Below are 18004 nucleotides of genomic sequence, written 5' to 3' on the forward strand. Positions count from 1 at the left end.
GAACCTAAGCTAATTTTCTATGGACAAAGAGACCCTTCTCTAGGACCTCCAGATATCCAAATTCTATACAGATGTAACAGATACTTTTCTGTCGTGCTCACTGTTGGGTTTATATTACACTAAATTTCTTCAGTAGTCAAAAAAAACCACCTAGGACAATCATTGCTACTTAGAACTGCCTAAGCTTTTTCAATAAATCAGATGTTAATTGGGTAGAGTGTGTTAAGTTCTGGCACTTAAACATTGTCTATAATTTGATTTTGTACTTCATTTTACTACAGGCAGACAGGCTCAACTGGCCAGAAAATATCAAGTATCAGAAAACATTCTTAACAAAGAGTTAAAAGGCATTGTTTCTCAAGGGTATAAGGTTGGCCCTGTCTACCAAAATGTTTGGTTTTGATATAATATCCTCATTAATACCAAATGCTTGATTAGGGAGGGAACTTGGGTTCATGAAAAATCATGAGCCACAAGAAAGATTTTGAGTTTTTGTTCAATCCACTATAAACTGCTCTTGATAACTAAAACTCTTCCATCCTTACGAATCGATATTTTAGCAGAAGGTTAAATACTGGCTCTGTTATATTAAATATGGAATTTAATATTAGTATGTTTTCTTCAGACAATCTTTCTTATTAACTGATTCCTGACATGAGGTTTTGGATTTTGAGATTGCTTCTTAACCTTTTCTATTTCACCTTCCAAAATTAATCCTAATTTAATAGTCAGAATTATTCTGGTACCTACTAGAGTTTCAGGTCAAATTTGCAATAAACTTGAAGAGTAATGGTTTATGTTCTCTGTATATTTTATAGCACACTGCAACTCCTTTTATTAGCCTAAAAACATTATGCCTATTTTATAGTACTAGGAGAATTTTATTTTAAATTATTGTACATGTTTATAGTTGTAGCTTTGCCTTGTGATATACTGTTGGTTAGGCATCCTATAAACATTTATTGAGCACTTATTTCTTCTAGGCACTATATTTGATGCTGGGAAAATAGAAATGAAAATAGATACAACCCCTGCATTTGAGAAACTCAAATTCTAATGGGGACAATAGACATATAAAGAACATTTTATTTTTTATAATTTATATGAACCTAACCACTTAAAAACCTAACCATTAATTCAATCGTTATTTCAATGAAAAGAATATGATGTGTTTTTTAAATAATTTTCTCTGAGATATTGTTTCTGTGTATTGACTCTTAAAGTGATCAGAATAAGAGCAGACCCTGGGTTTTTTACTTCAAAATCTCACAGAATATCCATTGCTCTACCATGTTGGCAATCATATTAACTGAAAGACTGGTCCTCACCCATGTGGGGGCAACACAATCACCTGTGCATTTTTTTAGAATGGACGCTTGCCAGGGCATCTCCCCCAAGATTCTGATTCAATACAACGTGACCACAAGTTCAATGACATCCTTTCTCATTGTAGCCAGCAGGGTTCTCAGTTGCAAACAAAAGAAACCAACTTTGGTGAACTTAAACAGAAAAGGGATTTACTGGAAGGATTTGGGGTTGCTCAAAGAATTGATGGCATTGTTAGAAAACATGCGTTTTGTGGAAAGAACAAAAAACTACTATATCATGAATAGATACTATACCTAAAGAGGAAAGCAAAAATATTTGCAAACAGGGAATTGAATTGAGAGATTGATTATACAGAAGACAAGAGAGATGAGAAGCCCAATTTAAGATGATGAAATCGCTCAGGGATTAGTAAAAGCAGTTAGCGATTCTCACCCCTGGGCTGGAGAGAAGACGAGGTGGAAGTGTTACCAGATTCTGGGAACCTGGCAGAAGTTGGAACCATGGCAGGCTAGGCTAGGCCGACAGTAATCAATCAGAACCAGAGAGGAAATAGAGCCTCTGCCAGGGCCTCTGCTGAAGTCAGAGAGGAGGGGAAATGCCCTGGCTCCTTGCTACTCTGCAATCTCCTGGTAAGATGCACATAGTTTGATTGAAGAAGGAAGCAGGTTAACTGGTCCCCTAGTGGTCACTCAGCTGGAATTCGGCTGAGGCAGCTAGGAAAGCTAACCGCCCAGAGATACTGAATGGAGCCTGGGAAAGGCAAGGAGTGGATCGGAGGGTAAGTAAGCCCAGAACTGGCCCATGTTTGTTCTAATCCAGGTTTTGCTGTTAACTCACTAAGGGAACTTGGATAAGTCATTTCCCTTCTCAGGTCTTATTTCCTTCATCTGTAAAATGGGAATGTTGGGACTAGAGTTTCTAATGTCTTTATGATTCCTGGCTAGTCCTTGAGTTGGCTCACCGTTTTACCTTGGAAGTATTTCTTTTTTTTTTTTTTTTTTAAAGATTTTATTTATTTATTTGAGAGAGAGAATGAGACAGAGAGAGCATGAGACAGGGGAGGGTCAGAGGGAGAAACAGACTCCCCGCTGAGCAGGGAGCCCCGATGTGGGACTTGATCCCGGGACTCCAGGATCACGACCCGAGCCAAAGGCAGTCACTCAACCAACTGAGCCACCAGGCGCCCGGAAGTATTTCTAATTAGGAGAAAATGATTCACATTCATAGTTACACAGATTGCAAAGTTTTAGATCTTTTCCTGCAACTTCACACTATGAAATCTATGAAGTGATTTTACTTCACTTTTGTATGAATGTAGTATATAATAAATTGCCATTTCTATATAGCTTTTAAGATTCAGCCACAGTCCAGGAAGATATGCTGCCTGCCCTTGTTTTTCCACCTTAAGTGGATTTTCTTTTTCAGAGGAAAAATACAAGTATAACAGGAAGTTTTTAATGTGTATTATGGAAAGAAGTTTTTAATGTGTATTATGGTTGTGGGAGGTCTTTTTTTAATCGAAAAAGATTTGTTCTTTCTTAAGGCACAGTGAGCCACTTAACCTGCTTCTTCCTCCTTCAATCAAACTATGTGAATCTCACCAGGAGACGACGAAGGCGGTCAAAAAACACTTATCTTCAAAAGAACTTTGCCTTTGCTGGTTGATTTAGCTAAATGAGTTCAAGGGGTCTTGCTTCTGCCTGGGATGCAGAAAGCTAGAAAGAGGTTGCCCACCCTAACAATGAAAAAAAAGCCCGGTAAACATAAAATCACAACTTTTCTTGAACCAATTAGAAAGCAGACATTGCAGAGCAAACAAGTAGCCTGAAATCTAAAGATGGACAATCCCCCCGCCCCCAGGGGAGAGGGAAAGGTGCAGACTGCTTTACTTGTGGCAGACAGAACTTCCCTATAGGCAGAAGGAACAGTGAGAGAAGTGTTTGAAGAGACAATGGCTAAGATTTTCTAAAAATAACGAAAGATCTAGGAACCATGGAACCTTGTGCAGGACGGAAACCAAAACTAAACAAAAGCCAAACAAAATCCTTAAAACAAAAAACAAACAAGACAAAAACAAAACCCATGCCTAGACATAGCTTATTCGAATTACTAAAAACCAAATATAAAGACAAATCTTAAAGGCAGCCCAAGAAAAAGCCATAATTACATCTAGAGGAACAAAGAGTTTTGGCAGAGATCTCACAAGAAAAGACAATGAAATGCCATCTTTATTCTCCTGAAAAAAATTACGTGTACACAGAACTGTCAACCCAGAATTCTAAGCTGTAGAAAAAATATTTTTCAAAAATGAAGGCAAAATGCTTTGTTTCAAATGGACAAAATGGAGAGAATTTCCAATAGACCTGTGCTACAAGAAATATTAAAAGCAGTTTTTCAGTCAGGAGAAATAGGAATCCAGACATAAACTTAGATCTACATGAAACTGTTCAGAGATAGTGATACTCCTGGGACATTCCTGTAAAGACTAAATACAAATTCCCCCCTAAGGGATGTGCCCTCCACTCATATCACTGGCAGCCCTACCACCTACAATATGGCAGAACAGGTAACCTGAAAATACCTAGAAAGTCTGGCTAAAATATAACTTACATAAATGTGCAGCTGAGCATGCATTAAAAAAAAAAAAAAAAAGGCAAATCTACAGGATTTAAAAGGAAAGACAAAGCTAAGAGCCAGAGCAGTGAGCCATTGAGCTAATGCTAGGCCTGCCCTGGATTCTCAATAACCCTGAAGCTTGGGTTTTCACAGCCCTGCTGGAGCAGGAGAAAACACCTTGGGATTGTCACGTCAGGGGACTGGTAAGCAAATCCCCATATACACCAGGAAACTTAAAGGACTACAGAAACATTCTCCCATTAGCACAAGGGAAAATGTCTGTCTTGGTTTTAAGTGAGGGAAACAAAGTTTCTCTAGAGAATTCATAATTTTGGACATGTGTCTCATGCAGGTTTGTCTGAATATACATTATCAGTCCCGGAACCTCTAAGCCAAGAAATTACCAGAAGAGAAGTCTACAGAGTCTAACCTTTAGAAGCCAAGCAGAAGCAAATGCTAATCCTTTCTGGAGAGATGTGCCCTTAAACCTCCAAAGAATTCCACAGATAATGCCCTTTTCAAAATGAGTTCACAATCCAGACCAATACACACACTACTTCTTAAAAAGTCATAGAAAAGAACTTGACCTTGCTTCCTGTCTTCCCAAGCTGGTCATTCTTGTTATGCCACCACTGATCAACCGCCATTCACATGCCCCGTGACAATCATTCTTGCCTGTCTAGTAAGGGAGTTCCTTGAGAGCAAGGACTGTCTGATCATCTTTGGTGTCTGCCATGCTATAGCTATTCCATAAATAATCAGAATAAATTCCTGCTCCTTCACTTACTACTCTGTGCTCTTTAGCAACTTATACAAACTCTCTATGACTCAGTCTTCTCATCTTCACAGCCAATGCAGGTGGAGCTCTACTCACATCTCATCACTCTGAACTCTTCTGCCTCCCTCTTCTATTTCTTTTCAAAGATTTTATTAACTTGACAGAGAGAGAGAGAGCACAAGCAGGGGGCGCAGCAGGCAGAGGGAGAAGCAGGCTCCCCACTGAGCAGGAGCCTGATGCGGGACTCGCTCCAAGGACCCTGAGATCATGACCCGAGCTGAAGGCAGATGCTTAATTGACTGAGTCACCCAGGCGCCCCAACTCCCTCTTCTATTTTAAAGGACCCTTGTGATTATACTGGGCCCACCCACATAATCCAGGATAATCTCCCCATTTTAAGGTCAGCTGATTAGCAACCTTAATTACATCTACAGCCCGAATACCCCTTTGCCACGTAATTTTACATATTCACAGGTTCTGGGGATTAGGACACAGACATACTTGGGGAGCCATCATTCTGCCTACCACACTGGCAATTCATGTGAAGAAACAAACAACAACAAAAAACCCCACTTGTTATATAGCACTTTATATAGTACCAGCAGTTTATTTATTTACTTATTTTTAAAGCAAAATCTGGGGTGCCTGGGTGGCTCAGTCGGTTAAGCGTCTGCCTTTGGCTCGGGTCATGACCTTGAGGTCCTGGGACCGAGTCCCTCCCTGCTTCTCCCTTTCTCACTCTCCCTCTGTTCTCCCTCTCTCTGTCTCTCTCAAATAAATAAATAAAAATAAAATTAAAAAAAAAAATAAAGTAAAATCTACACCCAATGTGGGGCTTGCACTCAGGACCCTGAGATCGAGTGTTACATGCTCTACCGATGAGCCAGCCAGGTTACATTTATTCATTCATTCATTCCTTACAACAACCCTATGAAGTGATTACTACACTTTTCCCCATTTTTTCAGCCAAGGAATGTGACACATGAACCAAAGAATGTGGGTGGCCCCTGGAAGCTGGAAAGGGCAAAGAAATGGATTCTCCCTGAAGCCCCCAGAAAAGAACACAGCCCTACCAACACTTTAATTTTGGCCCGGTGAGGTTTCTGGTCTACTGAAATATCAGATAAGAAATTCTGTTGCTCTAATCCAGTAAGTTTATGTGAATTTGTTACATTAGCAATAGAAAACTGATACAGCCAGTTATAAAATTCTCAGTCAAAACATATTTATTAATAGATTTCCATGGGCAATTCTCAATGCTAAATAAAAAGATTTGTATCAACGTTTCAGAAAACCACCCACACCCAAACCCAAGGTGACTCTAAGGTCACCTTGAATTTTAGTTTCCTCTTGGACTGAAGAGGAAGTCTGCCCTACATCGGTGAGGTCTCTCAGCCTTGCAGCTGAAGACCATAACAAGGAATTCTACCCTGCCTGCTATTCTAGCAAATGACTTGTGCTGACTAGATTTAGCTATAATCAATCAAAAACAAGAACTGAAGGAATGCATACCTATGAGTTTTCATGTGAAACACAGCATCTTTGTTGCCAATGTTTCGTACCAGCAGAATCTTCTGAGTGCTGTATTTGACAGGGCAAGTGGAAAAATCCAGCATGTCAGGAAAATCTAGGATGGCTCGTGCACCTCTAGCTTTGATGGGTACAATGAACTTTTCTCTTTCAGTTATACAGGTCAACATATGGGCATAATCCTACAAGAGAAGGGTACAATCATTATTTGTGGAGATGCCAACATGATCAAGGTAATTGTGCAAGAAAAATGGCCATTGGCCAGGTGTCTTGCAAAACAACCTAATGTATTCTGTGAAAGCTCTTTAAGACCATTATAGATGTGCTTTCAGTGAGACACTCTTTTCTGAGAGAAAGAGAACAGTTCAAGTGTTAAAACCCACAAGTCAGTGGAGAAGTTTATGCTTCATGTGTTTTCCAGATATTAGGGAGGTGGGATGGGGGCCAGTCAAGGCACATTTTTCTTTAGATCAGACGACGTTCACACTAGCTCCTTCACATCCTCCTTCTGAACCCTATTCATCCTTCAAGCCATGAGATCATTAGCTCCAATTTATGGTCTCTCTAAGCCCATTCTCTTAGCATTATGACTTGCACCTTCTCCATTATGAGTAGAGTCTATTTCTCCATCTCATGCTTTGACCAATGGAATGTGGTAGACATTATGCTATGCCAGTTTCAAGCTGAGGCCTCAGGAGGCCTTGGGCATTTTCAGTCTTGTTCTTGGAACCCTGCCACCGCCATATGGATAAACGCTGTCCAGCGTACTGCAGGATGAGAGTCCAAATGTCCCAGCCAGGACTATGCCAGGCCAGCCTACATCCCCAGATATGTGAGAGAGCCCAAACAAGATGAGCAGAATTGCTGGCCCAACACATGAGCGGGCCCAGTCAAGACCAGCTGAACCAGTCTTGTGAGCAATAATGTTAATTATTTGAAGTCAATGGGTTTGGGGGTAGTCTGTTACTATATAAAATAACAAACTGATACATAGCCCAGTTTAAACCTCATCTCTTGTGCAAAGCCATCACTGACCATTCTACATAAAAATGCTGAGGTCCAAGACATGTATCTTCCCCAGTCTTAGGTTTAAATGCAACAAAATGCTGAATTAAGTCACCCTTCGTATCACTTCATGAGATAGAAAAGTAGAACTCTCATCCTCAATATACCAAAGAAAAAGTAAAAATGGAATTCTCACCAACAAACAAAACTAGATATAAAAAGAAAGTATTAATAGTCCCCTCAAGAACAGACCAGAAGCTCAGAAGTTGCTATGAAATTTTGTTTTGTTTTAAATTTTCCCAGCATTTAGCTGCAAGGCAACATTGGTAAATGTAAAGTCCTCTTGGAACTTAAATTTCCTTTCAGCAATCATGTAGTAAATGGTATTAAAAGGTGGAGGTTTTAGAAAAACTCTCTTTGGGCTTTAGGTATAGAGTGGGAATGGGGATGTCTGACACATAGATTGACATATAAACCCGGCTATGCACTCAATCTCATGGAACCCACAGGACCAGGATAAAGCAATGGTCTTCCCGATTAGGTTATTTACTCAATCATATTTATTAAGTGTGCAGGTACCAGGTACTGAGCTGGGTGTGCGAATACACTGAAGCAGAAAACGAGACATGGATCACTTCAAGCTTACATAATGGCAGAGATAATGAAAAAGTAAATAAAACACATCTAATATACAAGGTAACACATATATAAAGATAAACTCGACAGGAATGCTCACATGACAGCGCCTTGTGCACCTGGAGTCTCTCTGTCTCCCTAAACTCCAGATTCATACCAGTTGCCCAGTCAGCACCTCACTGGAGACAAGCCGATCGATGCCACTGCCCTACAGTTGGGCAGAGACGGACAAGGAATAGGGGCCGAAATCCAGCCCACTCTGCTGGCTCCAGCTGCATCAGCCCAGAGGGGGAGCCTTTTTCCCATGCCCACAAAGGCTCCACAATGCCATTGGGGGTCCTGCTCATGGCCCTCCCGCCACCCTCCATCTGTTCCCCCACTGCCTCCCCATCTTGGTACCAGCATCACCACTGTTCCAGTGGCCTGGATTTAAAACCCTGGAATGAGGCATTCTTGATCACTCTATTTCTCAATTTCTTAGGCTATTCTGTAGGACTGACCTTCAAAATGTATTCAGAGCACGATCATTTCTCCCCATCTCTGCCCTGCTACACTGACCTGAGCCACTCCAATCTCTCCTGGGCTAAGTCAACTCTATTTCCACCCCTGCTCCCTTAAAGTCTATGTTCCACACAAGGGCTCGAGGGGTCCAGTTAAAATATAAGTCAGCTTAGGCTGCTCCTCTGTTCAGTCTCCCAGGTGGAGGGCCTGTGAATGCTACAGCCTGGTGCCCCTGTCACCTCTCTGGCCACAGCTCCTCTCCCCACTGCTCACTCCGCTCCACTGCAGGTGTCCCTGCTGCTCCTCAAACAGGCTAGAACCGCTCCTCCTCCAGAGCCTTCAAACACGATGTTGTTTCTGCGCAGAACACATTTTCCTCTAGTCACTCACAGAGCTCACTCCCCCACCTCCTTCAGGACTTGGTGAAGCTCGCTGCTCACTGAAGTCTCTCCTGACAGCCCTGGTTTAAACTTACCCCTCCCCCATCACTCCCCAGCCTTTCCTCCTGCCTTAGTTTCCTGAAGCATCCAACATAGTCCGTATTTTACCTATTTATTGAGCCCACTATATGCCTGCCCCTAGTATCTCCAACATCAACAGGGACTTTGCCCATTGTACTGACTTCATATATCCAGTGCCTAGAAGAGAGCCCAGGACATAGTAAACATTCAAAAAAGATTTGCTGAGGGCAGAAAAATGAGTAATGCAATGTTGGACAGTGGTGAGCGGTGAGAAATGAAGCATGAGAAGGGCATGGAGAGTGATCGCTTGTTTGTTTACATGGCATACTTGGGAAAGGCCTCCATGAGCAGTAACATTTCAGCAGAGATCTGAACAAAATGAGACCTGAACCGTGTGTGGCTGGACGGCACTCTGAGCTAAGTGTGATTTGAGGCCAGTGGTCAGAGGTCAGGAGAGGTTAGAGAAAGGGCAGGGAGGTAATAGGGGCCAGATCCCACCAGGCCTGGTAAGCCAGTTAGGACCTGAAGATGGCCCAAAGCCTGGTGATGCTGAAAGCTGATCATGACGGAGCTGATTTACATTTTAGGAAGATCACTAGCTGCTCTGTGGGCAGCAAACTGTAAGAAGCTAAAATGGGAAAAGTGAGGCAAGTCAGGAAGCCCCTGTAGCAGTCCACGCAGAGAGGCCAGTGACCTGGCCTAGTGTGGTAAATGCTTCATCTAGCACTTGGTGAGTCGTGAGTACGCCATAAACGCTAGCTGTCATTATTAAAATGCTGTATTAAATACAGTGACTTGCAGGAAATGACAGATGCGGAGAAAGGGGAGCCCTCCTACACTGTTGGTGGAAATGCAAGCTGATGCAGCCACTCTGGAAAACAGTATGGAGCTTCCTCAAAAAGTTGAAAATTGAGCTATACTGTATGACCCAGTAATTGCACTACTGGGTATTTACCCCAAAGATACAAATGTAGTGATCCGAAGGGGTACATGCACCCCAGTGTTTACAGCAGCAATGTCCACAATAGCCAAACTATGGAAAGGGCCAAGATGTCCATAGACAAATGAATGGATAAAGAAGATGTGGTATATATATACAATGGAACATTATGCAGCCATCAAAAGGAATGAGATCTTGCCATTTGCAACGACGTGGATGGAACTGGAGGGTATTATGTTGAGTGAAATAAGTCAAACAGAGAAAGACATGTATCATATGATGTCACTGATATGAGGAATTCTTAAGCTCAGGAAACAAACTAAGGGTTGCTGGAGTGGTACGGGGTGGAAGGGATGGGGTGACTGGATGATAGACATTGGGGAGGGAATGTGCTATGGTGAGCGCTGTGAATTGTGTAAGACTGATGAATCACAGACCTGTACCTCTGAAACAAATAATATATTATACGTTAAAAAAAGAAAAGATAGTAGGAAGGGAAAAATAAAGGGGGGGGAATCGGAGGGGGAGACGAACCATGGGAGACTATGGACTCTGAGAAACAAACTGAGGGTTCTAGAGGGGAGGGGGGTGGGGGGTTGGGTTGGCCCGGTGGTGGGTATTAAGGAGGGCACGTATTGAATGGAGTATGGGGTGTTAAACGCAAATAATGAATCATGGAACACTACATCAAAAGCTAATGATGTAATGTATGGTGATTAACATAACATAATAAAATAAAATTTAAAAAATTAAGTACAATGACTTGTGTAAGGTATATGGGAAAAACTCAACTTGTGTTTACTTTTATTGTTAGGATAACAATAATGATAATCCTGATGATAATAATACAACAAGATAATTTCAGAAAGCAACAAGGGCTTTGAAGGAAATAAAACATGGTAAAGTGATAATGTTGGAAGGGACTGCTTTTGGTTAGTACAACCAAGGAGGCCTTCCTGAGGAGATGACCTTTGGAAGGAAACCTGAACAGCAAAAGGAGCCAGTCAGGCAAGACCTAGGAATCTGGAGTGTTCCTGGCAAGGAGAATGTATGTAATGCAAAGGTAAAGGTCTTACGGTAGGAATAAGTAATAAAAACTAATGAACAGTATTCATGAAATTTATTAAAATTGAGTTGTTGGACTCTTAGCTCTTCAACTGATTCTGGTTTCTAGATGGTAATGCCAGGCTCAAAAATTATGCTAATCACACATGAGGGAGTACAAATTGTATTAAGTATACTTGATCCTAGAAAATCCCACAGAATTCACCAAGTCTGAATTCATCAGAATCCTAAAGAGATAAGTACTGTTTTCATTTTTTCTTAGTGGATCAAACCCAGCAAGCAAAGGTTTTGTTGGGAATTAGGAACCGGAAAGCTTCTGGCACATACAGAAACTTAATATTAACAGAGGCTTTGAGAGAAAGAACAAAAGATGCTGCTGAATCCAGAATGAGAGGTGATCCCAAAGTAATTTGTCTTATTTTATTCTATATTTACATATTCTCTGCTCTTTTTTAAGATATTGAAGGCAGCTTAAAATAGTTTAGGAGACTAATTGAAATACTCTGAGATGTTGTCAAACCTTTTCAAATTTCCATATGAGGAAGATTCAAAGTTCGATCTGAATTGCATATTTTTTCATAATCAATTCACATACTCATAAAAGAATATGAAGAAATTCTTTAAATAAATTCCACAAAAATGTATTCTAGTCTCTGAAGTTCTATATTTAATATGACTATATTAGATTATGTAATATACAATTATATATTGCCCTACTGGCTTACAATTAATTCAGATGTAATGCCTCGGGAGGCTCTGTTAGCCTTCAAGCTAAGCAATTACTTTAGTTTATATACTCCCTTTCCACTGTATTTAGATTAAGAACAATCAGGTCACCGTTCAGAGACAGAATATTTACTCCAAGCTCTTTCCCCTCTACTATGAGAGACTTAGCCGTGAATTACTATCTATCCTAAAATGTTATCCTTTATAATAATGCTCTCCAGACAAAACATCCAGTCTACTTTTTGTCCGTTAGCTTTCCTTCCAACACACCTAGCCCCCAAACTTTGAAAAACAGAGCAGCAGAATATGAAAATGGCAGATTTGACTTTCTGAGGAGTGAAAAGAATGAATCTTGATTTTATATTAGCTCCATGATAGAGAGCAAACATGGCAATAATTCTGTCCTTCACAGTCTCAGGCAAAGGAAGATGGTGTTCTTTCCTGCAGCCAATGACTCTCCAGGCATCATCAATGGGTGGTTAGACCAGTGTGGTTAGACCCTCACAATCCTCCCTCTGCCTTTCCTCCACTCCTAAACCTGATGGAAGAATGGCTAACCCAGAGTACAACTAGAACTAGGTTTGATCAGGACTCAGTGAATTTAATAGTTGGTGTCCCTGGAAAATGTTATAGATTCCCTAACCACTTGAAGTATTTATTAAATATGATCTCCTCAATCTGAAATTCATCCCTCGAAAAGGAAGAATCAGTTCTGAAGTCCTAGTCAGTTTGAAAACGAGACTGGTCAGGCATGGTGGGTCTTATCCTCTACCACTCTGATTCTTCGTTGACTCAGCTGGGTTCTCAGTTTCCTGGGGGCAGCTACATTTCCCTGTCTATTCAAAGAAAATGACCTCTGACCTTCGGCATGAAAAGAGACCCGAGACTTCCAAATTTATTTTGACCATTTTTATCTGTAGTGTACAGTGATAATGTGGTTACTTCATGATTCATGTAGAAATTATACACTTAAGGTAATTAATTTCCTCTGTAACTTTTTGTTTTCCAAGTTACCCCTGGATCTACTAATCCACCTATACCTATACCCATCTACTCTGCCTTCAACCCCTGTCCTTGTACAGTAGATCTCAATCCTTTCAGCTCACTCCAGGATTTTCCTGAAGCATCAGTTTTCCCTCTTTACTGAATATTCACACAACAGTATAGTTTCCTCTTAAATATTAAATAATCTACCTTTGAGCCCAACATCCACCTCTAGCTACTGCCCCATTTTTCCAATTACCCTTGACAGCAAAACTGCTCACAGGTGTTACTTACACTCAATATCACTACCTCCTTGCTGTCCATTCTCTCCTCAACCCATCCCATTAGGCTTCCACAACATTCCACAGAAACTCTTCCTGCCAAGGTCACTAATGGCTTTGACAAACCCAGTGGCTAATTCCACATCCTATTTTATTCTACTCTTCATAGCTTTGGACATCACCCAAAGTTGATCTCTCCCTCCTTTTGAAATACTGTATCCATTTGGGATTCCAGAGCACTATAAATCTTCTGGTTTTCCTCCTACTTCATGACCACCCCTTCTTAGTATTATTTTCTGCAGGAACCTCCTCCTTTCCCCAACCTCTTCTCTATGCACACTCACTCTTAACATCAGTTCATCAACCCCTTGGTGGAAAGGATCATCTTTTTACATGATTTTCAAATATTTGTCTCTAGCCAACATCTCCCTTTTGCCACAGATAATTGTGTCCAACTGCCTATTTGGTATTTTCACTTGGATGTCTAAAGGGAAGGTCCAACTTAACGTATGAACACCAGATTCCCTAAATCCTCCCGATTCCCTGCTTTACTCCCACCCAGCCTCACAAACCTGCTTTCCCGCCACTTCTCCCTATCTCAGTAAGCGGTGCCACCATTCAGTCATTTGCTGGCCAAAATACTATGAGTTAAACTAGACTCCTTTCTCACACCCTTTATCCAATCCATTAGCAAATCCTGACAGCTCTACCATAAAAACGTGTATCCTTCACCCCCCTATTTCTCACACCATCACTGTCACTATCCTAGTCCAAATCATCCTCATCTTTTACCCCAACTATTATAATAGCCTCTTACCTCTGTACTATTCGGGATTCGGTTCTGCTACATATGACACGGAAAAGAACAAAATCAGAGCAACTTAGACAGACAGAAGTTTATTTCTCTCCCATAAACCAGTCCAGAAGTAGGCAGGCTGGATTGGTGTGGTGGCTCCACAGTGTCCCCAGAGACTCAAATTCCTAAATTCTTGCTCTGCCATTCTAGCAGACAGCACCTATCCTCAGTGTCACCCCATGCAGCAGAGTAATTCTTGGGTTGCCAGCTATTTCCTACAGCCAGGCTACAGGCCAAAAGGAAAAGGCAGAAGGGCAAAACAAAGCACCTGCATGCTGAATCAGCTTTCGTCAAGTACACACTTAGAAGTCCTGCTCACATCTCTGGCAAACACACAGACACACTTAGCTGCAAAGGAGGCTGGGTAAGTGCAATCTTTTCTTTCAGGCAGCAGTGAATCCAATCCCAATTTGGGATGATCTTACCAATGAAGAAAGAGAAAACGGATGTTAAGGGTGGGCAGCTATCTGTTACACCTCACGCTCCCTTCAGTCTATCCGCTGTGCAGCAACAAGGCTGATTTCAAAATGCAAGGCAGAGGGGTGCGTGGGTGGCTCAGATCATGATCTCCAGGCCCTGGGATCGAGCCCCGTGTCAGGGCTCCCAGCTCAGTGGGGAGTCTGCTTCTCTTTCTCCCTCTGCCTCTCCCTCTGCTTACGCTCTGTTTCTCTCTCAAATGAATAAATAAAATCTAAAAAAAAAAAAGAAAGAAGAAAAAAAAATGCAAGGCAGAGATGTCATTCCTAATCAAAACCCACCATGGTAGGTAAAGGAAGATGATGCAGTATGTATCCTATCTTTCCTGTATGAGCTGCACCTCAGGATCCTCATTGAATCATTACAAAAACAAAACAGAATGACAGACATTTTTGTGCCTCTTGATGTAATACAATAGAAGTACCAACCACCTAAGAATTCATGCCACCCCCAAAATCAAATATGAATCTAATCAAGCCTCTAGATCGAACTACCAGTTTATAGGAAACGGAGGGGACAGAGGACCATTCTACAGAACCTGATGGGGATGCACTTAGCACTTTGTTTGGACCCTGAAAAATACTTATATTTATCTTTTATATATATGTCTCTCAACTGGGAAGATGTGAATACCGACTGGACATTTGATGATACTGGGGAGTTACCGTAATTTTTTAGGTATAACAGTATTGTGGTTATGTTAACTTTAAGAGGTCCTTATCTTTCAGAGACAAATAACAAAGTATTTACAGATGAAATAATACGATGTATGGGACTTAGTACAAAACCCTCTGAGCAGGAGCAGGATAGATGAAGCAAGACTGGTCATGTGCTGCCAACTTGGAAATCTGGGTGATGACGGTTCACTCTGGTTCTACCTAGGGTGCAAGCTTCCGTAATCAAAGAATTTTTTTATACTTTCTGGTGGCTTCCTACCCTACTTTGCAGGACTTCTAAGACCCTTCATGAGCTCGCCCTCTGCAATCTCCTTTCCTACCATTTTCCAGCAGGTACCTCCACTTCCACCACATACTTCCCTGCACTTCCCTCAGCCTGCTGTCAAACTTAATTTGGTTCTCCACTCAATGTTACCTCATCACAGAAGTCTCCCCGATCTCCGTACTGAAAAGAAACAGGAGCCCATCACTCTCTATTCTCTACCATGTCAGTGGCTGACATTAAATTATATATTTGCTTGTTATTCACTGAGGAACATAATCTCCGTGAAGGCCAAAGCTTGTTCTCCAGTGGGTCCTGACTCATAGAATTGGTCCTGGCCCAGAGTGAATGAAAGAATATTACTCATTTTTAATATCTTTATCTGGGTACTAAACTATCAAGAGCTCTTCACAAAGAGAAATCCCAACATCCTTGTTAGCTTTATTATAAAATGATATTTACCAAGTCTGGAATGCTAAACAGTAGTGACAGAGACTCACTGAAGATATAACATAAAATGGAGAGAAATAAGAAAAGGTGAACGTCTAATACATTCATGGCACAAAAAGATATTTGAGCCCTTTTTATATGCTTTTGCTTTTATCATCTGTAGGCCATCCTCGAGTTGAAGAAACCTCCTTAGATTTTCTTGAGGTTAACTTTTACATACTTACATTACTCAACAAATATTTACCACATGCTTCTTATTTGTCAGGCACTATGCTAGGCACTGGGGTGACAGGGGTGACCCAGACAGACTTAGGGAGGGCTAATTGCAGGCAGGAAGAAGACAAAATCCCTATCACAGTTTTTGCCAACAAAAATGGTTGATTGTGGAAAATTTTATGGAATCTACACTTTAATTAAAAATGCTGGCAATATAATTCATTATCACCATACATCTAAATAGCATAAAATACGTTAACGCTTTTCTAGTCTTCTTGGACCACAATTTTTAAATTTCATAGTAGCAAACCAGGAAAACTATTTTGACAACAAGTTATAGATTTTCTTAAAACATAACTGAGCAATAAAATTGCTCTTTAAACCACCACAGTCATATCCATATGACAATTCTACAGTAAACAGATGCCTTCTTAAGTCTAAGGAAGCACCCAGTTTTGCTTTCCTACAAAAGCCTAATATTTTTCATCCTCCTTTTAATAGTAAAGATACAAATTCAAGAGGTCAGGGAAAGTGCGAGGCTCCAGAATTTTACAGTGTTATGAGAACACTATTGTATTTCTACCACATTGACATACACCAGGATTATTAGATTAATAAGATATCCAATCGTTTTTTTAAAAGTCTGTGTGACAAGAAGAGATAAGTAAAGCCAGAGTGTATTTGCTGCACCTGTTATCTGGGCACTTGGCATTCTTAACAAGTTAAAACCCCAGGAAGCCAGATTAAAAGATGATAGGGAAAAATGTAAATTACATTATCATCGTCGACATGCTAATATACATGGGTGCTGAAAATCCAATTGAAAGGGAACTTGCTTATTAAGCTGTGGCATGCTGCAATTTACATATCTCGCCCTCCAGATGTGAGGAGGGTAAATGAGAATGGAGTGTGCTCAGATCAGCAGGGGATAAGGAAGAAAAATATGTACGTATGTTGGCTATCAATTTGGCCAACCGAAGAGAAAGTGACGCGGTGAAAAGACTGACTTCTATTTCCCCTAAAATAAACCTGGCTCCTCTGGCACAAGCTGGAGCAGCACTACAGACGGCATGACTAATCCGAGCTGGTCACTCTGCGCATGGCTTTCCAGCACTGAGTGACTGCAGATGCCCAGATGACCAGCACAAGCTCCTGAGAAGGGACCCTGCTGATGGTGGACGTGCAACAGCATCTTGGCCGAAAAGGGGGACCAGAACTAGCAGCAGGAGCTTCCCCAAATTCCCACCATCAGTCTTAGACAAGCCAGCAAGAGGAGAAATCACTGCATTTTAGAAAAACATTCTGTAAATTATATTATAGCCTGGAGCCCAAATCCAACAGAAAAATCTTACTGTATCCAAAATTGGCTACTTAAATTTCTCATAGGTAGCGATTGTTCTCACTCGTCTCCTCCTACATGTAGGTAGCCTTTGATAACTTTCAAATACTTAGAAGAAACAGTAAAGCAAACTTCAACCTAATTTTTTTTTTTAATTAGGGGCTTGCCAATAGACAGGCAGTGTTAGTGAAATGGAAAGGTAAGAGGGATACAAAAGCGAGGAGTAAGAAAAGCAGCCACAAAATATAGCCAAGTAATAACCTCAATAGGAATGTTAGCATTTCATATTTATACAGTAAATACAAACATACCTAACATATATTTTGATTATTTATTTGCTGTATAGACAAGCAGCAATAAAATCTTTCTCTTTTAGCTTTTGATTAGGGAAAGTTAAAAACATACACAAAGAAAACAAAAGAGTATAACAAACCCCATGCACATGCCACCCAGCTTCAAGTATTCACACTCTGCCCTCCTGGCTTCATCAGTATCTCCATCCAGTCCCTCCTTCCATTGTTATTATTATATTTTATAGTTTTTAAGGTAGAATTTAGATATATTAGAAAGCATAAATATTAAATGTACAATTTTGACAAATGAATTCATCCATATAACCCACACGCTTGTCACAAATATAGAACATTCCACTTCCTCAGAAACTTCGGTGTGTTCATTTCTCAGCCAGACTACCTACAGGCAGAACAATACGTATCCAACAGAAGACATATTTTCTCCAGCACAGAAAAAAAAGTAAGGAACTCCAACTCCTCAAATCCAGCAAGCTTTATATTTCAAGCTGCACAAAGGCTTCTTATCAAAATGACAGTGTAGGAATTTGACACCCAAACTAAATCCAGATGCCAATCTCTTCA

At 40.8% G+C, this 18004-nt stretch overlaps 1 protein-coding gene across 1 annotated transcript in view; it reads right to left on the bottom strand.

The window, feature by feature from the left end:
- Window positions 1-18004, bottom strand: part of HYDIN (HYDIN axonemal central pair apparatus protein) — a 308320-nt gene that overhangs the window by 273633 nt on the left and 16683 nt on the right. The window contains exon 5 of the mRNA XM_035024816.1: window positions 6236-6435. Within this exon, the coding sequence (XP_034880707.1) occupies window positions 6236-6435 (200 nt within the window). The remainder of the gene's footprint in view (window positions 1-6235; window positions 6436-18004) is intronic.

The sequence above is a fragment of the Mirounga leonina genome, unplaced genomic scaffold (assembly GCF_011800145.1).
Source record: "Mirounga leonina isolate KUSES-001 unplaced genomic scaffold, KU_Mleo_1.0 Mir_180, whole genome shotgun sequence".
Lineage (NCBI taxonomy): Eukaryota > Metazoa > Chordata > Mammalia > Carnivora > Phocidae > Mirounga > Mirounga leonina.